General features: G+C 41.7%; 1 protein-coding gene across 1 annotated transcript in view; it reads right to left on the bottom strand.

Moving 5' to 3' along the window:
- METTL22 (methyltransferase 22, Kin17 lysine) overlaps nt 1-26,801 on the bottom strand; it is a 151,698-nt gene that overhangs the window by 80,237 nt on the left and 44,660 nt on the right. Inside the window, exon 5 of the mRNA XM_072120770.1 lies at nt 21,518-21,662. Coding sequence (XP_071976871.1) covers nt 21,518-21,662 — 145 coding nt within the window. The remainder of the gene's footprint in view (nt 1-21,517; nt 21,663-26,801) is intronic.

Raw genomic sequence — 26,801 nt, forward strand, 5'->3', positions numbered from 1 at the left:
ATTATTTGGTCTCATGACATATGCAATAAAAAATGTTCTGATGTTTTTAGACTATTCACTACTGTGTTCCTAGTGATCAATCACATTTACAGCAACTTTAAAAGTAATTATCAGATTTTTTGTGCATTTACTGATTTACACACAACACAATTTTCTACACAGTAGGTTTTTATATCTGAAAAAAATAATATCCATTTGCTGCAGCAGTGTGGACCATACAGTGATATAGTCTATAGGAGGTCCCATCAGAGCAGAGAGGAGAAGAAGGTAAGTGGTGACCATGACCTATTGTTTATAGTGGATCATGGGTTATCTATCATAGCATAGAGACAACTCAATAAGCTTCAAATTAGTTGTATTGAAAACATTAACAAAATACGTTAATGTATTAAAGTATATTTAATATATTAATATATAATTCTAAAGGTGCCACTGACATGAAATTCTCACAAGATATCGGTAACAACCCATCCAATCCACATTAAAAAAAAGAGTGGAATAAACATATTTATATGAAACACACAGGAATAAGTATTGAACATGTAAAGAAAGGGAGGTGCAAAAAGCTATAGAAAGGCATGACACCATCTGAAATAAAACAATAATTAAGATGCAATCCTGCCACTTGGAAAATTATACAGGCAGGTTCAACTGATGGTCTATAAATGGGTGTCTCATTACCAAGATAAATCTCATGATGAGTAAAACTAGTGAGACCTTTGCCACCTTGTTTTAGCAAACATGAAATACAGAATTGGTTACAGAAGAATTTCTAAACTACTATAGGTTCTTGTGACCACTGTGGGACCATACTCTATGGAAAGTGGAAAGATAGTCATTTTACCATAAATTGGAAATAACTAGGAGTGCCTAGATTTCAGAAAGTGGATTGAAAATAGTTAACATAATAAATGTGCAGGAGCCATGGACCACGTGTGGAATATCTGGAAGCAACATTTAAAATTGTTTCACAGAAAAAAGTAATGTACTCAAACTCCATGATCTGTATACATGCTCACAGTTCAAAACTTTATTGACTAAAAATTATAGCCAGGTTAGTTTATAGGTTGACCAACATTTAGGAAAACCTAGGAAATACTAGGGGAATATAGTCTGGTCAGATTACGTAAAAATACATACTATTTTGGCTGCTATAATACACCCTATGATTAGAGGCCAAAAGGTACCAAACCTCAAAACCATAATGCCAAGGTGAAGTTTGGAGGTGGGAGCATCATAATGTGGGGCTGTTTTACAGGATGATGCAGTGGCAAACTTCCTATAATCAAAGGAAGGATGATAGGACAAATGTACCAAGACGTTCTTGAGCTTTTTGTTAGATACATAGTGATTCAATGTACTTATAAATTTGTTGTCATTCAGATAAATACTCATTCATCCCATTTTAAGATCTTAGGACAAGATGTCCTTTTCACTATGTTCCAATACATACAACTGCAACATTGAAATAGATGTGCGTTTCATTTTCATGACTGTATTCTTACATTCCATGTCCTGTGTTCTACCACTTATTTCCACTTCTTATTGATCTATTCTATTTGTAAAGGTTTTCTGCTTTATTTTTAAAGCAACTGTTTTGTTTTATTGAACCATATATTATTTTGTAAGACATTTGCTCATAAATACACTTCCACTGCATACTAGTTTACAGATTTTGATGTGAAATCTACATTTGTAGGATAAAAACTATCAAATAAACTCAAGTACAGTATAAGCCAAGGCCTCTAATTTTACCTCCAAATTTTGGGAAAACTTATCGACTTGAGTAGGGTGGGAAATGCATTGGTCAGAGCCTCCCTGGAGTAATGAAATCCCAAGTAGCCTTTCCAAATACAGGTGGTCCCTTAAGGACACCCGACTTACAGACAACCCATAGTTACAGGCAGACCCTCTGACCTCTGGTGAAGTTTTCAGAATGCTTCACTATAGTCCCAGACTACAATGATCATCTTCAAGGTGTCAGTAATGAAGCTTTATTGATAATCCTTGGTCCCATTACAGCAAAACATGTTTAAACTCCAATGCCACTGGGGCCAATTTTTTTTTTGTCTGGATCTATTTATAAAACATACAGTTTCGACTTACATACAAATTCAACTTAAGAACAAACCTCCAGACCCTATCTTGTACATAACCTGGGGACTGCCTGTAATGAATTTCCCCATGCAGCCCTCCCCCAATAATGAAATGCCCAGGAGCCACCAGTAATGAAATGCCCAGGAGCCACCAGTAATGAAATGCCCAAAAGCCACGAGTAATAAGATGCCCAGAAGCCACCAGTAATGAAATGCCCAGGAGCCACTAGTAATGAAATGCCCAGGAGCCACCAGTAATGAAATGCCCAGAAGCCACCAGTAATAAGATGCCCAGAAGCCACCAGTAATGAAATGCCCAGGAGCCACCAGTAATGAAATCCCCGATGCCCCCAGTAATACAATGGTAATGAATCCCTAGTAATGAAATGCCCTGTAGCCCCCACAATAATGAAATGCCCCATGCAGTCTACCCCAGTAATGAAATGCATGCAGCCTACCGCAGTAAAGAAATGCCCCATTCAGCAGCACCCCCAGTAATGAAATGCCCTGCAGCAGCCTTACCCAGTAATTGAATGCAGCATGCAGCAGCCAACCCCCCAGTATTCATTGAGAATGATTTGTACAAGCCATCATCTCAGTCTTTAATGGGAACCTGTCATCAGGTAGGTCATTTTTACCTAAAGACAGGTTCCAATAGTTTATGGCATGTTCATTTGAAAAAATGCCTTTGTCGGCAAGATGAATAAATCCGGTGCTTTTTAAAGGATTATTTTAAATAACATTGAACCCTCCAAGCAGTATGTGGTGAGTCCCGGGGAATTGGGGGGGTGTTGGGAGAGGGGAAACAGTCAAAATGGCATTAGTCGTCTTCTCCTAAATCCGTCTTCACTTAGGAAGTAGGGGAGAGTCTGAGGGAGGTGGATGCTGGGAGGGATTGAGGAGAAGACGACTTGAGCCAATTAAAACTGCACCCTTACACCTGGGACTCACCACACGCTTCTGGCAGGGTGCCAGATGATTTAAAATACTATATTAAAAAGCACTGGATTTTTGATGACGAACACATTTTTAAACATAACCTTCCTCTAAGCAGAACGTCTTATACAGTGTCTCTATGGTGTATTTTCTACGATTATTGAATACATTGGGGGAGATGTATTCATCTGTCTACGCCAGCATTTTGATGTAATTTGCACTTATAAAAGTGGCACAGACAGTTTTTAAAGGGTTTTAGACAGTTTTCTTGCTCTCCTACAACTAGCTTGACAAAATGGGCGTGTCCTGTGAAAAGGGGGCGTGTTGTTGTGGGGGGAAAAAAAAGAGAAAAACATCTGTGCGCCAAAAATACTGCTGACCCAACAGAATTTTTTCCTCATTTTCTGGCTTAAATTAAGCCAACTAATAGTAGGTGCAATTTACGACTAGACAGTCTTCTACTAGGACACATTTATCATCCAGCACCAGACACTTATATGAATCTGGCGCAGAATAAGACTGTCTAGTTAGACACTGTCTAACCTTAGGACACTTTTTATAAATCTGTCCCAATGTGTACAGTTCTGTCCTTCAGCTCCTTGTGTGATTCTTACAATACAATTCATATTCATTTATTTTTGTCCATTTCTAGTTACTATTTCTAGATACTTTTTCAAAGTTGATTGATCTTCCACATAATTGCAGCGTAGTTCTTTTTCTCCCACTTTAGTTCAAGTGGTAATATCTCCTAAACTTTGGGTTCAGGTGTCCTATTAAATCTCCTCTTTAACATCAAATCAGCATGGTTTTTCTAGGTGAAGCACAACCGGATATATCCACTGTTAAAGTCAGAAATTGAGATCTGTATATATAAGATAATCACCGCAACACAATCATAATAAAATTTTTACCTGTTAGCGCTCAGTGTCCAATATATCGGACGCAGAGCTGATGCCGGTTCAGCTCAAGATCTGAGCCGAACCGGCATCAGGATACACAGGGTGCCAGCTGTAACTAACAGCCGACACACCAGTGTAACACCCGTGGTCGGAGTGGGCTCCGATTGCAGGTGTTTAACCCGTTAAATGCTCTTTCCCCCACGATTGACCCCCCCCGGCGCGCCGTCTTGGGGGGTTGGCGATCGTTTCCCTGACAAACCCGAGGTCCGATCAGGACCCCAGGGCTGCCTGCCGGAAGTGCCTGAAAGATGGTGTCTCAAATTGCTTGTTCATTTCCCATGGTGGAAATAGTAAAAATAATTGTTTAAAAAAAATTGTATAAAAAAAATAAAGCAATAAATCAATAAAAATGCCCGTAATCCCCATAACATATAAAGAGACATATAACACACAAAAAAAGTCTAAATCATAACACAAACTCCACACATATAGTATCACCACGTCCGTAACAAACCATAGAATAAAAGTAAATTATTATTGAACCCGCAAGATTAAAAACCCACTGAAAATTATGATTTTTACCTATTCAGTCCAACAAAAAATGCAATAAAAGTGATCAAAAACCATATGTACTCCAGAATGATACTGGTGTAATGTACAACATGTCCCGCAAAAAAACAAGCCATCAACCAGCTCCATAGCCAAAAAAAGTAAAAATGTTATGCCATCTGGAAGATGGCGATGCAAAAATGATAGATTTTTCCCCACATAAGGGTTTTATTTGGCAAATTTAGTAAAAGGTAAGAAAAAATATTCAAGTATGGTATCCCCGTAATTGTATCGATCCATAAAATAAAGATAACATTAGGCTATACAGTGAACACCAAAAAAGAAAATCCAGAACAGAATTGATGTTTTTACACTCCTACACACACAAAAAAAAGTTTTTTTTAACAATAGGGGATACCAACCCAAAAACGGTAACACTGGAAAAAGCATCTCATCCCACAAAAAAGCATGCCATCACATGGCCCCAATAAAGGAAAAGCTAACATTTTATAGCCTGCAAAAGGAGCCAATGAGGAAACTAAAATCCTAGCAGCTGCAGGGCCCTCCTTTCCTTCCTCCTCGCTGTGCGCCCATAAAACAAGTAACGGCCACATGTGGGGAGTCTCTGTACTCGGGAGAAATTGTGTAATAAATCTTTTGGAAATGTGTAAATTTTAGGGCTAAATGAACATATACAAAATTTGACCATTCTAAATTTCACCTCCATTTTGATGTAATTACGGTACTATGAAGATCTCAAGGGGTTAACAATCTTCCTAAAAGTTGTTTCTGATAGTTTGAGGGGTGTAGATTTTAAAATTGGTTGATTGTATAGGGGTTTTTTGATGGTAAACCTATCTGCCTGAAAACGCACAGATTTAGAATTTTCAAAATGGCAACATTTTCAAAAAATTCATCATTTTTTCTTTTTTTTTTGTAAATAAGTACACATTGTTAAAGTAACAAGTAACTAAGTAACATTGTTAAAAAGTTATAACCATATAAAGCGACGCAAGTCAGAATACAAAAAATGGGGCTGAGCCTTAAACTATAAACTGGCTGCGTCCTTAAGGAATTAAAGGGGGGATTTTCCTCTTTAACAGGACACCGTAAGGGTGTACCAGGGTATATGATGTGTTATGATTTGTATATACGTGTAATCTGAACGGGCAGATGCAAAAATTAAATATATACTGTCGAAGTATGGCAGCCATGAAGTAGTTAACATGTAATGGATATATCCTTATTTCCTAACTAGATATCTAATATAGAGAAGCCCATGACTCATAGTTTTTATTAAGCACAATTTACATTTCCATCAGCATAGTTATTATACATCATGGGCTCCATCATTCACAATGACATTCACATCTCTGTCAATTCTCTGGATCCAATATCTTTCAACATCTATATTCTGAAGCAATTATAGACTTGAAAATGGAACCAGGGTCAATCATTTTACATTTTCTTTGCATTTTGTTTTCCTTATAGGTTCAAGTTTCTGGTGATTATTATTTGGTTATTATTATTATTATTATTATTATTATTATTATTATTATTATTATTCTCCCCCCCTCTTGATATTAAAATGACTTGTCACCAGGAATGTCATTTTTAGCTGCTGACAGGTTCCAATAACCCTATGCTATGCTTATTTAAAAATGACTGTTCGCATTCTGAATACTGCCACACTACTTTATAAAACTTTTTTTCACTTTAGCTGGCTCCCTGCCAGCATCAGTTCTGAGGGTGGTTGAAGGGAGGCTGCACGAGCCTGTGTGTCTCCTCATGCATTCTTTCCTTTTTTTTTTACAGTCGGTCTAATATAATATTCAATGCTGTGACCACTGGATCGATGTACCTGTATAGGGAGGGGGCTCCCTCTCTCTCTCCTCCCGGCACCGCGATGGCGAGGTACCGTCTTCTTAGCCAAGGACTCGACCGAGCAGATGCCCATCAGCCTATGCATCTGCATGGTTATTGCATTGTGGCTTTAATACATGGTTATTGCAGTGCATTAGAATGAACTAGTGATCACATGATCACTAGTTTATATACTAGTAATGTTAGGTATCACCACGTCCCAAAATGCCCAATCTATAAAGATATAAAAACGGTTATTCCCGGCGGTGAACCCCGTAACGGAAAAATGCACTCAAATACCCAAATCAACACTTTTTTGCCGTTTCGCAACACATAAAAAACATAATGAAAAGTGATCGAAAGTTTGCACAGTCCCCAAAATGGTAGCAATGAAAATGTCAGCTCATCCTGGAAAAAATGACACCTTAGCCAACTCTGTACTCCTAAGTATGAAAAAGTTGTTGAAGTCAGAATATGGTAAAGGTAATCATTTTTTGGTACATAAGTTTTTAATTTTTGGTGGTGCCTTTGGATAATGTTTCAACACGCAAACAAAATGGCACTTGTGAACACAGCCCCAGGGGCTTTACAAACATGTCATGAAACCTGAAAACTACCCTGCAATACAAAAGCTCAATGTCTCCTGACCCATGGCGCCCACCATGTCCCCTGACAGTGGTTTACATCCACATATGGGGTGTTACTCGGAAAAAAGGGCCCAATATATTCTTAGATCCATTTTCTACTTTTATTCAGTTTATGTCGGTAAATTTTGTGGCTAAATGAATGTATTAATGCTAAATATTAGTGAATTCCAAATCAAACCTTCATTTTGTTTGAATTTCTGTAAATACATAAAGGGTTAACAAGTTTCCCACCTGCTGTTCTGAATAGTTTAAGGAGTGAAGTTAATACAATGGGGCGATATGTGGGGGGTTTCTATTAAGAGAACTTCCAAAAACCCCTTTAGTATGAAATGGTCCCTAAAATAATTGATTGTAAAAATTTTTTGAAAATTTGAGAGAATGCTGTTCAATTTGTGATCTTTGTAATAAAAAAGGACACTTCTAAAATGACGCCAACAAAAAGCTGAGATATAGTAAATGTTAGTTACCGTATATACTCATGTATAAGCCGAGTTTTTCAGCACAAAAAATGTGCTGAAAAAACTCACCTCGGCTTATATACGAGTCACGCATCATAGTGTGCGCCCGTCGGCAGATCGCATGGACGCAACTCTGTGGGCTAGAGAAGAAAGAAGAGAGAAGATGAGCCGCTGGGAACTGTGCCTTAGATCGGGACCCGCGCCAACAAACTGGACACCGGAGGGTGAGTATTACGTTTTTTATTTTTTATGGGCTTGGCAGGGGGCGGGCTGTATACTACACGGGGCTGGCTGGCTGGCTAATACACGGGGCTGGCTGGCTAATACACGGGCTGGCTAGCTGGCTAATACACGGGGGCTGGCTGTATACTACACGGGGGCTAGCTGTATACTACATGGGGGCTAGCTGGCTGTATACTACATGGGGCCTGGCTACACCATCAGGCTTATAGCTGAGTCAATAGGTTTTCCCAGTTTCTGGTGGTAAAATTAGGGGTCTCGGCTTATACTCGAGTATATATGGTAGTTTCTAATTTGGGTAGTAAGACTATCAGTTTGAAAACCAGAACATTTTGAAGTTTGAAATTTTTTTTCAAAATGTTTACCAAATTCACCTTTTTTCATAAATAAATCAACCAAAATTTCCCACTAACTTGAAGTACAAAATGTAATGGAAAAACAAACTCAAAAACACTTAAAGCCTTCTAAGGTCGATAAAGTGTCACATGCTGGTTTTAAGAATATAGCCTTTGTCATCAAGGCGCAAATGAGCTTGGACACTAAGGGGTTAATACACCTGACAACACTGGGAGCTACAGCTAGTATAATTATATCTATAAGTTACATCGACCATTACCATGTGACAAAAATGGCCAATTAAAAGCAGCTTATCGTATATAGTTGTGTATAAGCCAAGTTTTTCAGCACAAAAAATGTGCTGAAAAACGTCCTCTCAGCTTAGACATGAGTCTATTACAAAACCCACTTAAAAAAAAAATAACACACTTAAAAAAAATTAAAAGTATATACTCAACCTCCGGTGTCCCGATGCTCCACGCGGCTCCCCGGTGTCGGTGCGTCACGTCTTCTTTCTTCCCTGCGGCTCTTCTTCTTTCTTCTGTCTTTTGTCATGGACGCGGCCATGTTATCTTCCTGGCCGGCGAATACTATGACGTCAGCAGCGGCCGCGTCCTAGTATGCGCCTGCTGGAAGAAAACATGGCCGCGTCCATGACAGAAGAAAGAAGAAGAGCCATGGGGGAAGAAAGAAGGCGGGACATGCAGACATCGGGGGGTAAGTATATAAGTTTTTTTTTTTAAGTGCTGGGGGGGGGGCAGGCTGTAAGCTGCTGGGGGCTGGCACTCTATACGCTGCCAGCCATTTCTTTGCAACCAAGGCCCCATTTTTTTCCACTGCTCTCCTGGTTCCTGCCCCTCTCATTTGTTTTGCACTAATTTGCCAGAGAGAGAGAGAAAGTTTGCATTGAGGTGACACATCATTGGGGGAGGGAGGTGCGGGAAACAGGAATGACAAAGAGAGTAATGAATATATTAAAGAGCAGACAGAAATTGTCATTTTAAATTTTCCTCTCTGGGAAACAAATGTAATAAAGTCAGATCAAAGTTATAAAAACATTTATTTTCTGGAGACCATTACTCTTCATCCACTTTTGCTTTTTACATATCAGGACATATTATGTTATATGTTCTGATAAGTTTTAGAAATATGTAATTTTGACGTAGCCTGAAGCATTTCTGACTCATTTACATATTTTTTAAAACTTTGATTTCTACAATATGTGGCCATGCCTGAATATAAGAACAGGTCCGGGCACACAGTGTTAATACAGGGAGGTCAGTAATAGGAAGCTACCTTCAGTCATTCTGTTGATAGGGAACCTGTCACAAGAGTGGCATTTTTTATAATCAGGGAACAGGTTCCTATAAGTAAAGTATGCCAAATATTTTTTTATATGGTGTCTGAAATAAAGCATGTGAAACTTTACCAGTCTCCCTGCAAGATGCCTCAGACTGAGTCCCAGAAAAATGTCAAATGGCAACTTTTGTCTGCTCTATAATATATTTTCTTCTCTCCTCATCACTCTGGCAGCTCACCCCCCCCCCCCCACCCCCTCCCGATGAAGAGTTGCAGTAACCAGAAGAACAGTGGGAAAAAAAAGTGTCCTTGGACACAAAAAAAACACAAAACAAAATTTATATTTACCTAGATGTAAGTACAATGAGGCACACCAGACTCACATCTGAGCTTTCTGCATTGGCGCCTTCTCTTACGTTGCTTCAATGAAACTGGAAAATCAACCCTGTTCTATTGAGCATGTGCTGTACCCATGGTGATTGTGCACTGGAGCCGGGGTGTACTACTACAGATCCCCTTGCAGCAGTGTGAAGGTGACGAGAGCTCCGGACTGTGGCGAATAGAAACGATTGGGGTTAATAAGTGGATAAAAGTGGTGAAAGAGAGACTCTGTGCTTCCCCCCCCCCCCCCCCCCCACATAATTATTCTGAATAATTTCCATTTAGTGCTGGCTATCTATGCAAAATATGATTCATCTCATCTTGTGTATATAACTGGTCTCACTTCTTTGGATGTTTACAGAAGCGGTGAGATGAGCCATGAGTAACATGCCAAGTCATTCAGTGATGCAGAAGCTGACTCCTTCATTAATTCTAGCCATTGCGTTGAGTGGCCATTGAAGACTACTTCTGCAGTAATAAAGTAGCTATTTTGGATATAAAAAAGACTATTAACACAACACATTTCATCTTAACAGAATACTTTGTGTATTCTATTTACAATGCAGGCACATTAATCAATGTAGCATCGTAGTCTAACTGTATACAATCTTATAACTAATGTAACAGGGGCATTGGGAAGCCATTTGCAAGTACAAAACACGAAAAAACGGGTGTGGAGATGTGCCTTGACAACTTCTTAAAGGGACAGTGCTAATGCGCTCTAGCTGTCTAATACTAGCACTTTTCCAACCTCTGCCATAAATATTTCTACATTTCTCCAGCACCTCCTTCTGGGCCGTTGTCACAAAGAGAATGCTCTAAAACAATCTAGAGGTTTTCTACCAGGGCTCCAGTCACTCTAGCCGTGCCGAGATAAATGTGGCCATTCCTTCCCAGTGCCTTATTCCTCTAATCTATAGGAGAGGAGCTTCACTGCTGAGCATGTACAAAAAGGGCAGCACACATTCATCTCAACTAAAGGGGGAATCAGAGTACACAAGCCGCACAGATAGGCCAAATGCAGCCTGCAAAGCCCTGAGTTGTGGTCCGCACCCTGCTGACAGTCACATAACTGATGGAAGAGATTATTGGTGCAAGAGGCCGGGTGGCGGTGAGTGCAGTGGAAAAGTCTTCCCTGCTTCGGGTTCCTCTCCTGCCGCTCCGTGCCATGACTCCTGACACTGGTTGTATGCGTCAACGTCAGGCCCCAGAGCGCGCACAGGAGAGAACCCAGCAGTGATAAGTACTTGTCAGCTGTACTGTACTGCTCGCAGGTCCTCTCCTGCTCCTGGCACAGCTCTGATCTGGGTCCTGATGCCAGAACATAGAACTAGCAACTACAAACACTATGAAATCATGAAAGGCTGTATTGGTGCTTTAGTGCCTCTCCTCGGCTAGCAAACTTTGGCTTTATACCTTGTCTACCCTGTTAGTTGACTTTCTTTTTAAATCATTTTTTTTTAAGTAAAGAGAGTACCGTATTTTTCGGACTGTAAGGCGCACAAAAAATCCTTTGATTTTCTCAGAAATCCAGTGCGCCTTACATATGACAACAGCTGCCTTGAATTGTGCATAGGTCTGCCACCTGCTGGTCATTCATTCTTATTATCATGTGCGCCTTATATATGAACATAAACGTTTTAGCAGGCATTTATTGATGGTGCGCCTTACAATCCGATGCGCCTTACAGTCCAAAAAATATGGTAATACATTTCTGATGCTTTCAAGTATATTTGAGCCACCCTCTTCAACCACCATTAGCTCAACAGAGAATACGGACTTGCTAATAACTTGTGTTTGACAATTCCTCATGATCCCCCCCTTTGACCTGTCTTTCTACCTTTGACCTTCTGTCTTGTTGAATAACATTTGATGTAACCAAAATTCTGGGAACTGAAAATACGGATAAAAAATGAACATAACGCCAAATCCATCAGGGATACAACGAAGAAAGAAATGAGAAATGTCATTCAGAATTTGAAACATGGTGAGAGATCCTATGTAAATCACACACAGCACATCCATTAAAGGGGTTGTAGGACCTTAATACTGTGGAAGGAGCAATCTGCTTTTCACTGCTTGACACCAGTCTCCTCACTGGAAAGAGGTGATCAGTGGGAGTGATGGGGGTCCCACCTCTGCCAAATAACTACTAATAAATGCCATTTTAATCCTTGTTTTTCTACAAATAAAAAAGAAAACTTCCAAACTTCTCATAATATAACCCATGGTATTAACCCCTTTAACGACGTAATGTAATAGGACTTCACAGTACAGTTAAGAATGCTTCAAACATATCTGGAGTTTAATGCAATATGCAGCAAACCGCATGATTGGTGCTTGGTACCGATCACAGGTGTTAAAGCGGGTTTGCCCAATTAAGAAAGTTCTCAAAATTTAATCCCCTTAATAAATTACACAATAAAAATCACTTTAACCCCTTACTTTTCAATTTTATTGTTTCATTGCTTTTTTAGCTCCTATGACTCAATGATGGTCATTGTAAAAGTGTGGGCAGGAACTCTCTAAGCAGACACTTCATGATTCCTCTCTGCTATGAGATGCCCTGTGCTGACCATGTGCTAGGTTTATCAGATTTCAGGGTTTATCTTCACTCTTATTTAGCTTTTGAACATTCTACTAGTATCTGACACCTAGAAAAAGAGAGAGAGGAGACAGATCAAGTTTCTTTGCAGGAATATCCCTTTAAGCCTTAATCTTCACCAGCAAAACCGCCGGCCATTTTGTCTGGGATTGTTACTCACTGTCACGCCATTGTGGAGTGACATGACATCCTAGAGCAGGAGTCCCCAAACTGTGGCCAGCTGAGGCCATTTATCCGGTCCCCGGTGGAAGAATGGCCAATTATAATGTGAGCGATTCAGGCGCCCATGGTTGTCCCAATCGCCCACCAGAAGAATCAATTTTATTTGTACAAATGCGATTGATGTGCTGAGCATCACAGAGTATCTACTCTGAGCTGCTCTGTACACTCTGGAGGAATGGAGGACACAGGCAGTGTGACATCACATTCCACCTGTGTCCTCCTGCATAGAAGCAATTTTTTGTTATTGGCCACAGCCATTATTATAATCACGGGCGGGTATATTCTGGTGGGGAAACGCTCTATATACGGAGATAAGGAAAGGTGTATACACTGGGATGGGGGGGCCGCATATACTGGGATGAGGGGGGCTACATATACTAAGACTGGGCGGCTGTATATACAGTGATGAGGGCACGTGTATATACTGCAATGGGGGGGCTGCATATACTGGGACGAGGGGAGGCTGTATATACTGGTAAGGGGTGGCTGCATTTACTTAGACTGGGGAAGGGGGACGGCCATATCTTATGGCTTATCGAAGGGAGGTTGGGGGTGGTAGAGGCCCTTTCTAATTGCTTACAGAGTTGGGTGCCTTATCTAATAAATTACTGAGTGGGGGCCCTCTCTAATGGATTACTATGGTACGACTCTCCATTTATCGGAGACATAGTGAACTGTTCCCCTGAGTAAAAAGTATGGGAACCCCTGGCCTAAAGTCTATATGAGACTGCAATACCAGTCATTTCTAGATATCTCTAACAGTGTGCCTGCAATACATTAGTAGGGGGTGTACAATTAAAGTACAGTGAACATGAAAATCTAGCAAATACGGTTTTACATCAATTTCACTGCATTTGGAATTTTTTCCCGCTTCCTAGTACACATCATGGAATATTAAATACTGGAAAGTAAAATTTGTTAGGCAGAAATAAGCCCTCATACAGTTCTCTACATGGCAAAATTAAAAAGTTATGGGTTTTTGAAGGGGGGGGGGAGCAAAAAAATTTAAAAAAGGACAATTGTCGGGAATGGGCTAATACATCATGTATAATTTTACAATAACACTGCAGTTTTACAGAACACTTTTCTTTTTTTTTTACTCTGCAGCTTTTTTGTATATAAAACTCGGTTAATACCATTTAATCTGTGCCACAAGCCCCTTCCATGCCATGCATATCAATGAGCAATTATTACAGCTGATCACACTCATGCAGGGCTCTAGGTCATAAAGGTCAGCGTATTAGTGTTTGTAACAGTATGCATCCCACATGATATTATGCCTGACACTAAAAACCCTCTTTAATTTCCCTTGAAACCAATTTATAAAAGCAGAGAGCCATGTTATAAGGAGCCGCACGTTGTAATTAAATGTGACGTTGGAGAAGTCCGTCAAGTACTGCCACATGGTCCAAATCTGCTGCCACAAAGAAAAGGTCACACCAGATGCAGAAATGTTACCTGTCATTTTGGAAAAGTCTCCTGCTCTTAACCATATAACTGATATACTGACAGTATATACCGTATATATTTGTGTATAAGCCGAGTTTTTCAGCACAAAAAATGTGCTGAAAAACGTCCCCTTGGCTAATACAAGAGTCAATACATACTTAAAAAATACTTAAAAAATAATAAACTTATATACTCACCCTCCTGTGGCCCCGATGTGCAGCGCTGCTCCCCCGATGTCCGCGCGGGTCCTTTTCTGGCTTCCACGTCCATCTTCTTTCTTCTGTAACATCGTGCTGGGCGCCGCCATGTTTCTCTCCCACCTAGTATGACGTCAGCCAGAGAGAACAATGGCGGCGCCCAGCACGTTGTTACAGAAGAAAGAAGACAGGCGCAGAAGCCAGAAGAGGACCCGCGCGGACATCGAAGGAGCAGCGCTGCACATCGGGGCCACCGGAGAGTGAGTATGTAAGTTTTTTTTTTTTTTTTTAATGCTGGGCTGTGCTGTATACCACTGGGGGCAGGCTGAGGTGGCTGTATACCACTGTGGGCAGGCTGAGGTGGCTGTATACCACTGGGGGCAGGCTGAGGTGGCTGTATGCCACTGTGGGCAGGCTGAGGTGGCTGTATGCCACTGTGGGCAGGCTGAGGTGGCTGTATGCCACTGTGGGCAGGCTGAGGTGGCTGTATGCCACTGTGGGCAGGCTGAGGTGGCTGTATGCCACTGTGGGCAGGCTGAGGTGGCTGTATGCCACTGTGGGCAGGCTGAGGTGGCTGTATGCCACTGGGGGCAGGCTGAGGTGGCTGTATGCCACTGGGGGCAGGCTGAGGTGGCTGTATGCCACTGGGGGCAGGCTGAGGTGGCTGTATGCCACTGGGGGCAGGCTGAGGTGGCTGTATGCCACTGGGGGCAGGCTGAGGTGGCTGTATGCCACTGGGGGCAGGCTGAGGTGGCTGTATGCCACTGGGGGCAGGCTGAGGTGGCTGTATGCCACTGGGGGCAGGCTGAGGTGGCTGTATGCCACTGGGGGCAGGCTGAGGTGGCTGTATGCCACTGGGGGCAGGCTGAGGTGGCTGTATGCCACTGGGGGCAGGCTGAGGTGGCTGTATGCCACTGGGGGCAGGCTGAGGTGGCTGTATGCCACTGGGGGCAGGCTGAGGTGGCTGTATGCCACTGGGGGCAGGCTGAGGTGGCTGTATGCCACTGGGGGCAGGCTGAGGTGGCTGTATGCCACTGGGGGCAGGCTGAGGTGGCTGTATGCCACTGGGGGCAGGCTGAGGTGGCTGTATGCCACTGGGGGCAGGCTGAGGTGGCTGTATACCACTGGGGGCGGGCTGAGGTGGCTGTATACCACTGGGGGCGGGCTGAGGTGGCTGTATACCACTGGGGGCGGGCTGAGGTGGCTGTATGCCACTGGGGGCGGGCTGCGGTGGCTGTATGCCACTGGGGGCGGGCTGAGGTGGCTGTATGCCACTGGGGGCAGGCTGAGGTGGCTGTATGCCACTGGGGGCAGGCTGAGGTGGCTGTATGCCACTGGGGGCAGGCTGAGGTGGCTGTATGCCACTGGGGGCAGGCTGAGGTGGCTGTATGCCACTGGGGGCAGGCTGAGGTGGCTGTATGCCACTGGGGGCAGGCTGAGGTGGCTGTATACCACTGGGGGCAGGCTGAGGTGGCTGTATACCACTGGGGGCAGGCTGAGGTGGCTGTATACCACTGGGGGCAGGCTGCGGTGGCTGTATACCACTGGGGGCAGGCTGCGGTGGCTGTATACCACTGGGGGCAGGCTGAGGTGGCTGTATACCACTGGGGGCAGGCTGAGGTGGCTGTATACCACTGGGGGCAGGCTGAGGTGGCTGTATACCACTGGGGGCAGGCTGAGGTGGCTGTATACCACTGGGGGCAGGCTGAGGTGGCTGTATACCACTGGGGGCAGGCTGAGGTGGCTGTATACCACTGGGGGCAGGCTGAGGTGGCTGTATACTACTGAGGTGGCTGTATACTACAGGGGGCAGGCTGGGGTGGCTGTATCCTACTGGGGGCAAGCTGGGCTGGCTGTATACTACTGCAGGCAGGCTGGGGTGGCTGTATACTCCTGGGGGCAGGCTGTATACTCCTGGGGGCAGGCTGTAAACTACTGGGGGCAGACTGAGGTGGCGTATATATATGCCGTATATATGTCCCCCCATACTTTCGTGTGAATGTAGCCTAAGTTGGAGGAAAGCTGTCACGCAGGCACAGATGAGTGATAACTGTATTATTTGACAGTCCTATATATTCGCCTAAACCCTTTGGCTGGATAGAATAGAAATCAATAAGTTGACTAAGTAAAGCAATAACCATATTTCAGTTTAAGTTTGTAGTGATCCATTTTTGATTTCCAATGTAATGCAGGAAATCAAGTGCAGGAAAGCTTTTTTTTTTTAACTATAAATCTAATAAAGCTATCCTATTATCGCAGGCAACTCGTTTTTCGTTTTCTTCACAGCCAAAAGTTCTCCCATGGATCATTTCACCAAAGCCATCTATAGCATCAGTGTATAATAAGCAAAGAGGGGTTGGAATTTGGTTTTCTAAATAAATTCAGTTTCACAGCCCATACAACACCCCTAGGGCAGTTTAATCCACCTCTCAGACACCATCCATTACCTACTCAGTACCTTTATATACTACTATGTTCCTAATACAAAAAAACTTTAGGTACCATTTGATTTTATGAATTATGAACCAAACATACTTTGAGAATGTTGTAGCTACACTGATGCAGGAACATATCTTGTTCAATCCCTCAGCTTAGTGGTTTTGCGGAAAAAACAATTATAAAATTATGATGATAAGGCTCTGTTGCTTCTATGCCTGGTTGAAACACTTCTACTCTTACATTAAGTATGTACTGTTCCAGAGAATCATGAGATCACTGTTGTGCCTGACAAACACAAGTAATCAATCCCTGCACAATTCCCCCAGCTGCTGTGTACGAGTGATCCAGCTCAGGTTGATTAGTCCTGTCTGGACAGTTCAGGAACTTCATGTGATGTGTCTATGAATGGCAGGGTGAATGCAATCCAGCTTTCCAAAGGTTCTGAATGTTAGTGCAATCCCACTCAACTCAGGGATTGAACAAGATATGTGCCTGCAGGTTGCTACAGCATTCTCAAGGTATGTTTGATTCATAATGCATGAAATCAAATGGTAGATTATCTTTAACCATTTGTGGAGGAATCTCCATTCCCGAATACAAAATTCCAATCTTGCAGTAGATAACTCTTTCCGACCGAGTAGATTTATAGCGATCAATTTCTTCAGTATATGTATTTCTAATACTGTGTCTCATAATATGTTGTAATATATCTTCTACCAAGTTTTAGCTTATATTTTCCCCGTTGCTAGACTGGTTGATACATTGGGATCATATGTTTGTAGCAACCATCAAACAACAAACATTTGCTTCTATTTGCACTATACTCCATGTTTTTTATCTGTCTTTTTTTCAATGAGCCCCAGCTGTTCCTGCTCCCACGCAGAATTGACTTTTGTATTATTCAATGTTGGTAACACATAGGGAAATGAAAACAGGGCTCTGAGTGTGCAGCTTGGCAGCAGTAACGTGTAGTCATTAAATTTATCTACAACTGGCCAATCGTTTTCAGCTTCTAAGTTTTTAATGAAACATCCGCTTTTAACTGAATAGTCCAATTCCACTGCTCATAAAAACAACTGTCTTATATATTACATAGCACAGCATCGGAATTATTTGTATCCCTAGAGAAGAGAGTACAAGAATGCTTCCAGAAAAGTTTCTCTGTACTGAGTACATATAAAAGAAAAATTAGAAGACATAAGAAAAGAACTTTACTGTATATTCCAGGATTGTAGCTGGACTCGGACCACTGGGGGAATGTCCTCTCCTTGTTTTTCCTACTATAGCATATACTACTTGGGAGGCACTGTACATTAGTAAAGAGCTAAAATCTGAGAAAAGGATGATGATGAGGAATGAGGAAATACACTCAAGTCTCGTTAGAATGCTGGTATAAAAATCCATTCACAGTCCTGGTGCAAAGAACACCAAACAACCTTCACACTGTCTGTAGCTTTGCATGGATTGGTAGAATCACTTTGATATGAAAGAAAGTCCTCAAATCTAAATCCAGTAGTGTTGCTAAAAAGATAAAGATCGTTTTTAACCTCTTTGCAATTTGACTCAGTTTTATAATAATAATATTGATGTTTTTGCTCCTATTACTGCATAACCTGCTCACTGTAAGATAGAGCTCTGTGGGTGGGCACTAGGTGAGCAGACACTTCCCAATTACTATGTGTTATGCTCTAGCACAGCGGTGGCGAACCTAGGGCACGGGTGCCAGTGGTGGCATTTAGAGCCCTATTTGTGGGCACCCAAGCCATCCACACAGCACAGAGTCTCTCACCATCCAGACAGGACTCAAAGAATCATCCTGCAGTCCCAAGAGACTCGAGAAATGTTGATCTCAGTGCTATTTTAAAGCAACACATTCTTGATTGCTTGGGGATGCAGGAAGAGGTAGAACATGTGGAAAGGGGCGGTTTATCTTTAGAGTTTCTGCTGGTCGCATCTTTCTTCCTGTACTGGGGGACCATGGCAAGAAACTACAACGATAGTCCAAATTTGCCCCCATTTTTCGACTGTATTGCAGTCTTAAAGAGGCTGATATAATTAAAAGTTGTGGTAGAACAGGTAGCAATAAATAACTACTTAAATTGCCGTCCTGGCACTTTTCAATGAATAAGTGGTTTTTGGTTGTAGTTTGGGCACCCGCTCTCTAAAAGGTTTGCCATTGCTGCTCTAGCACATCCTCCAGTTGCTGTGTGCTGGCAATGTGCTTAAATTACCAGGGTACAGGGTTTAGCTACACTTTCATTTAGCTTCTGAGCATTCTAGTAATATCTGAAATTAGAAAAAGAGCAATGAGACAGATCAGAGGCATGTGATGGATATAAGATTGCTAATAACACACTCAGCTCTCGCTATGTCACCTAACATATCAAACACTCAACATTACTATGCTTCTACTCCTCTCTCAGATCAAGATGCTGATGTTGTTTGTGGAGCGGCTCTCCTCCACTCGCTGCTGGACAGGAAGAGCCTGTGGCTCTGCTGCTCTTTGCTTCTTCCCCCTCGACCCTGCTCCTGCAGCACATCGGGGTGCGGGGGGTGTTCAGTAAGACCTGGCGACCATAGTCAAGACTGAGTTTATGGTTGTATTGCATGCTAACCAAATCTGAAAAAATACTCCCTATATTACTTAAAATAATATGTAATATATAGCTTGTATCAGATCTGCTGTGTGTAATGCTATGTATAATATTTTTGATGGAAACTACACTTAAAGTGGCCAAAAGCTACAATAACCTCGCTATAGCTAACAATACTGACCATCTCCCTGTATAATGACCTCTCTAATACCACTGACCCATCATTACATCACTAATGACAATAGATGATGTCACAGCTTATCTCCTCCCCCTCTCTGCACAATGACCTCTATATAGATAACAGTAACCCATCATTACATCACTACTGACAATAGAGGATGTCACAGCTCATCTCCTCCCCCACCCTGTACAATGATTTCTATATAGATAACACTGAGCCATCATTACATCACTACTGACAATAGATGATGTCACAGCTTATCTCCTTCTCCTCCCTGTATAATGACCTCTATATAGATAACACTGACCCATCATTACATCACTACTGACAATAGATGATGTCACAGCTTATCTCCTCCCCCTCCCTGTACAATGACCTTATATAGATAACACTGACCCATCATTACATCACTAATGACAATAGATGATATCACAGCTTATCTCCTCCTCCCTGTACAATGACCTCTATATAGATAACACTGACCCATCATTACATCACTACTGACAATAGATGATGTCACAGCTTATCTCCTCCTCCTCCCTGTACAATGACCTCTATATAGATAACACTGAACCATCATTACATCACTGCTGACAATAGATGATGTCACAGCTTATCTCCTCCTCCCTGTACAATGACCTCTATATAGATAACACTGAACCATCATTACATCACTGCTGACAATAGATGATGTCACAGCTTATCTCCTTCTCCCTGTACAATGACCTCTATATAGATAACACTGACCCATCATTACATCACTAATGACAATAGATGATGTCACAGCTTATCTCCTCAGTGGTCCCGTACACTGACCTCTACATAGATAATACCATTGCCCTATCATTACATCACTACTAATAATAAATGATGTCATGGCTTGTCTCCTCCCCTTCCCTGAAAAGTGACCTCTATGTAGATAACACTGACCCATCATTACATCACTACTGACAATAGATGAGCATCGGAAGTAAGAAGCATTGGCTTATACTCGAGTAAATAAAGCATCTATATTTACACGCATACAGTAAAGAGAAGGAAAGCAGTACAACAAATATAATAACATTGGGTGCAAATCCCAGGGGCCTTGGTAGGTGACATAAAGCATCTATAGCAGAATCCTGCTGTGCTGGGGGATCAGTAAGTTCACACAGCAGGTGGAAGGAGGCTCTGCATGCGGTGACGTAGAGGTGAGTTTTGGTATAGCTGCCTCTGTCAGGGCTATACATGTGCCCAGCTAGGCCCCTCCCACATCTACTTCTGTGTGGAACAGAATAGAGGCTGAACACACATCACAATAACAAATAAAAAAATATTTTTAATTCTGGGTAAACATTATGAATAGCTGTTTGAAATATTTTAACCTATTTTGGAGCTTTTTGAAGTAATTTTTTTTTGTGCCATAACCCCTTTAAAATATATAACCTTATAATTTGCAGTGCTGGGGTCCTGGGTTCGATTCCCACCCAGGTCAACATCTGCAAAGAGTTTGCATGTTCTCTCCATGTTTGCATGGGTTTCCTCCGGGTCCTCCGGTTTCCTCTCACTCTCCAAAAAAACATACTGTTAGGTAGTTTAGATTGTGAGCCCAATAGGAACAGGCACCAATTTTCCATGCTTTGTGCAACGCTGCGTAATCTGTGTGCGCTATATAAATAAAGAATTATTATTAATATTATTTACCCAGTAGTCCCACTTCGTCCATTCCTGTACAATGAAGTTTTTTCTGCTTTTAACCATGCTATACATAAACACAATATGGGAGACTAAACAGTGTCTATTAACCCATGTGTTCTACTTACCCATGGAAGCCAATCATAGCTTAGCTGTAATTTTATAAACAGCTGTGGGAATATGTAAGATGAGCGCTGATTGGCTTCCATAGGCAACTAGAACAGTTCTGCTCCTAGACACTTCTGATAAATGTCCCCCAATACTTTAATGGTTTTCAAGCCTGTCATTTAATGACACACTTAAAGTAATAATTTGAGGCTTGCACAGAATGTCGTAGGTCAGACAAGGTCAGCCTGGATTAGTAGCAGAGATTACTGTTATTACGGTGGACTCTGGTCACACATCACTCGGAGCATGACAGGATGATATTATAATGAAATGATATACCGTACCGGTGCAGTAGACAGTCTTCGCAACTGTTGCCATGATGATACTTGTGAAACCGGTGCCGGCCCCAAGCTCCAACGCTGTGCACCCTCTGAAGAGATCCTGCTGCCAGAGGATATAATCCGCCAAGAGAAACGCTCCACGCCAGATCTAGAGACAGATCACTACATGTTATAGTCAAGCTTACTCTGTTTTTAATGAATAAACTGCAATTAATCTGCAGCATAAAAAAGTTATATAATTTAAAGCGCTATAGACAATATAGACCGGCGTATTACATGTAGCTTTTGTCCTATCATTTGTTACTACTGCAGTAACAGTATAAAAACTGGCATGGTTAAAGGGGTCGACCAAGATTAGAAAAACATGGCTGCCAAGACCTGTCCACAAGTTGTCTGTGGTGTTGCTTGATTAATGTCATATTAATATTAGACACAGTCCATGAAAGAAGAGGCTGGTTAGGGCTCATGCACACAACTGCATGCATGTTGCAGTCTTGTGGCCCCAAAAACGGGCCGTGTGTCACCCATATGTAAACAAAATGCCGTAAACTGTCTGTAACAAAAAAAAACACCCACCGCAAAAAATGGGCCATATTCGGTCGACAACACCGTAGGATGTTTTTTGTACGCCTATTAACCCCTAGGGGACTCAGCCTATTTTGGCCTAAAGGACGCGGCCCCATTTTTCAAATCTGGCCTGTGTCACTATAAGTGGTTATAGCGTGGGAACACTATGAGATATCCAGGGGATTTTGAGATTGTTTTCTCGTGACACATTGTACTTCAAATTAGTTTAAAAATTTGGATGATATCTTTTGCGTTTAGTTATGAAAAAAAACTAAATTTGGCAAAAATTTTGAAAAATTCTTTATTTTCAACGTTCTAAATTCTCTACTTTTGATGCAGATAGTCAAAGCACCCAAATAAATTCATAACTTACATTTCCCAAATGTCTGCTTTATGTTGGCATGGTTTTTTAAGATTCCACATATTTTACTAGAATGTTATGAGGCTCAGAATTTGGGTGCCATTTTTCACATTTTTTGTAAAATTGCCAAAACCCGTACTTAGATGGACCTGCTCAACTTCTAATTGACACTGAGAGGCCTAAATAATAGCTAGACTCATAAATTACCCCATTGTGGAAACTACACCCCTCAACGTATGAAAAACCACTTTTAAGAAGTTTGTTAACCCTTTACGTGTTTTATAGGGGTTAAAACAAAATGGAGGTGGAGTCTGCAAATTGTAATATTTTTTTCACAATACACTCATTTTGGGTGGAAAATTAAACATTTATAATGGATTAAATGAAAAAAGGCTCCACAAAGTTTGATACCCAATTTATCCCGAGTACACGGATACCCCATATGTGCTGGTAACCTGCTGTATGGGCGCACGGCCGGGCATAGAAGGGAAGGAGGCGCCATCCAAATCAGATTTGCTATGTCACATTGTACAGGCTATAATTTTTTTCTTTTTTTTATTGAGGATCTATAGGGGCTTATTTCTTTTGCCACATGAGATGCACTTTTCTAATACATAATTTTGGAGCCTCTATAGCTAATTGGTGAGATTTAATTAACTCTTTGTTGGAGGAAATGAAAATCATCAATTTTTAGGAAAATTTTTATGTGTTTTTTTTTTGGCCGTTAACCATACCATAAAAATAGTATATTATTTTTATTCTATGGGTCGCCACGATTATGAAAATACTTCATTTATATATATTTTTAATTCTTTACCATTTTTACTGAATAAAAAGTAATTTGGCAAAATTGTTGTTAATTTTAGCATCACCGTCTTTCATATGTATAACTTTTTTATTTTTCACCTCACAAATCTGTTTAAGGCCCCTTCCACACTAGCGTTGCGTTTCACGTCAGGGTGCAATGCGTGAAAAACTGACGTTTTTGCCTGCGTTTTTGTTCCATTTTTCCTTGGAGTAATTAGCGTTTTTGCGTTTTTCACGCGCGTGTTGTTAGCGTTGTTTTGCGTTTTCGGCGCATTTTTCACGCGCGATTCAATGGGAGACTCGAGCATTTTTCAAAGGGACCATGGTTTGGGATTAAAATGTGTTATTTAATTGAAAAATAATGTCTTCTGATAAGTTGCAAACATCTGCGATCTATTCTTCACTGTTCCGCGCGTATATTAGCAGATGTGAAGAACAGTGAAGAATAGAATAAAAACATTGAACACAGTGAACACAGGATCATTTAAGATAAAAACACAGTGCAGAACACAGTGCAGAATAGATTACAGATGTTCGGCACATCTGCTTACTTGTCGGGAGATGCGCACGGAACGGTGCGCCCAAAATAGCATGTGAAGAACAATATATATGTGTGTGAAGAACACATTGCAGATGTTTAAATACATCTGCAATGTGTTCTTCACACATATATATTGTTCTTCACATGCTATTTTGGCCGCACCGTTCCGCGTGTATCTCCCGACAAGTAAGCAGATGTGCCGAACATCTGTAATCTATTCTGCACTGTGTTCTGCACTGTGTTTTTATCTTAAATGATCCTGTGTTCACTGTGTTCACTGTGTTCAATGTTTTTATTCTATTCTTCACTGTTCTTCATTGTGTTTTTTTAATTAAATGCTCGATCGCCAGCAGGGGAAATAATGTTATTCTGGTCACCTAGCAACCCTTACGTTTAAAACGCATTGCACTCGCATTGCACTTGCAATGATTGCGAGTGCAATGCGTTCTTGATGCATCTCCATAGACTTGAATGGGGCGTGAAAAACGCGCGTGACCCGCAAAAGTAGAGCATGCTGCGATTTTGACGCGCGTGAAAACGAACGCAAGCACGCGCGTTAAAACCTACGCTAATGAAGAAAGACCCATTGAATACAATGGGACAGAGTGCAATGCGAGTTCTGCGCGTCAAAAGCACGCGCAGAACTCGCGCGTGAAAAACGCCAGTGTGGAAGGGGCTTAAGGGCTTATTTTATGCAAGAATGATTGCTCTTTTTAGTGGTCTTATTTTAGATTGCGTAACTTTTTTAAATCACTTTTTTTAGAGCATTTTTAAAGGGCATTAATAAAAAAATCATCTTTTTCAGAGAGAGTTTTTTTAGGTTGTTTTTTACGGGGTTCACTTTGCGGATCTAATAACGATTCTGTTTTATTATACAGATTGTTACGGACGCAGCGATACCAAATATGTGGGGGTTTTGTGTATTTTATTCAATTGTACTGAATAAAAACTAATTTGGAGAAAATCTTATTCATTTTAGCATCACCATCTTTTTATATGCATAACTTTTTTATTTTTTGGCTGACAAATCTTGTTAGGGGCTTATTTTTTGCGAGAACAGTTGTTCTTTTTAGTGGGCTTATTTTAGAGTGCATAACATTTTTTAAATCACTTTTTAGAGCATTTTTTATAGGGTATTAATTAAAAATTATCTTTTTTCGGAACGTTTTTTGCGTTTTTTTCCTCCGGCGTTTACCGTGCGGGTCCAGTAACAATTCTGTTTTATTATGCAGATTGTTACGGACGCGGCAATACCAAATATGCAGGTTTTTTTTTGTGTTTTTATGCTTTTTATACTTTATTATTATTTTTTATGGGAAAGTGACATTTTAGGGGCTTATATTTTATGTATTTATTTTTTATAATGTGTAGTGTTAAGTGTTTTTGCATGTTTTTACTTATACATACTTGAACTTAAACCAGTGATGCTGTGATCACTGGTTTAAGTCCAATACACTGCTCTACAATACTATTTTATTGTAGAGCAGTGTAAACTGTCTGAGCAAGCTTGCGCATGCTCAGACAGTTTGCAGTCAGACCCGGAAGGGATCTGGCTGCCATGGAGACCGGGCAGCTCCAGGGCACATGCCAGTCCTCGGAGCTGCCCGGAAGAGGATCGGATCCCCCGGTAAGCGGCACGGGGGATCCGATCCACAGCAGGAACACCCTTACACGCCGCGGTCATGCTTGACCGCGGCGTGTAAGGGGTTAACACCCGCGATCGGAGTCGGCTCCGATCGCGGGTGTTACAGCGCGGTGTCAGCTGTGATAGACAGCTGACAGCCGCTGCTTCTGGTACCGGCTCAGTTCGTGAGCCGGTCCCAGAAGCTGGACGTTATACTACCTCCCGGTGCGCTAAGCATCTAGCCCCGGGGACGTAGTATAACGTCGTGGTGCGCTTAGGGGTTAACTTCTATGGAGAGAAAACATTTTTAAGAAAGGGTTCTGTTATGGACTGTTCACGGTCAATGGGAAATAAAAGTGACCAGATTGTGTGCATGAGACATTACTAAAAGAAAGTAGTTTTCATATCCTGGACAACCTCTTGGAAATCAAGGAAAGGAAATCAAGCATCAAAATCAAGCATGAGAAACCAAGAACACTCATATATCTAGGCACTGTGACTAAGGTAATATTTATTATCCATGGTCTCCTTCCTTCAAAAATCAACTCATACTAATAGATATAAGTTTGAGAAGAGCTCCTGGGGGTATTACCAGGGCACCTTTGTGCTACAACGTCACAGACTTTTAGACTGTCTCCCTCAGCACTTCCAGTCATAATATATATATATCCAAAATAATTGGTCTATGTATATAACATGTATCTAAAAACAGTTGAGTAAACAAACTAGGCTTTAAAGTTCAATTCCCCCAATCCTTCCATTATACCCCCCACAGAACCTGATCCAACAACACTTCCCCACGAAGTGGGGGTCCTGAATATGAAACATGCATCAATAAGACAAGGATGTCCAACATGAGAAAACTTCTTGACTTTTTTTAATTTTTTTTTTAATATAGACAAAACATTCACATCCGCCACGTCAACAAAGAAGGATCCAATATTAAAGTATGAAGAAAAATTGCTTTTGCGAATTTTCACATACTGTATATGCTTGAGTATAAGCTGACCCGAGTATAAGCAGAGACCCCTAATTTTACCACCAAAAACTGGGAAAATCTATTGACTAGAGTATAAGCTGAGGGTGGGAAATGCATTGGTCACAGTCTCCCAGTATACAGCCAGCAAGCGCCCAGTAGTAAACAGCCAGCCTGCCCCCATGTAGTATACAGCCAGCCTGCCCCCATGTAGTATACAGCCAGCCTGCCCCCATGTAGTATACAGCCAGCCTGCCCCCATGTAGTATACGGCCAGCCCCCCAGCAGTATACGGCCGGCCCATCCTGCCCCCTGTAGTATACAGCCGGCCCACCCAGCCCCCTGTAGTATAAAGCCGGCCCACCCAGCCCCCTGTAGTATACAGACGGCCCACCCAGCCCCCTGTAGAAT

The sequence above is a fragment of the Engystomops pustulosus genome, chromosome 8 (genome assembly GCF_040894005.1).
Source record: "Engystomops pustulosus chromosome 8, aEngPut4.maternal, whole genome shotgun sequence".
Classification (NCBI taxonomy): Eukaryota; Metazoa; Chordata; class Amphibia; order Anura; family Leptodactylidae; genus Engystomops; species Engystomops pustulosus.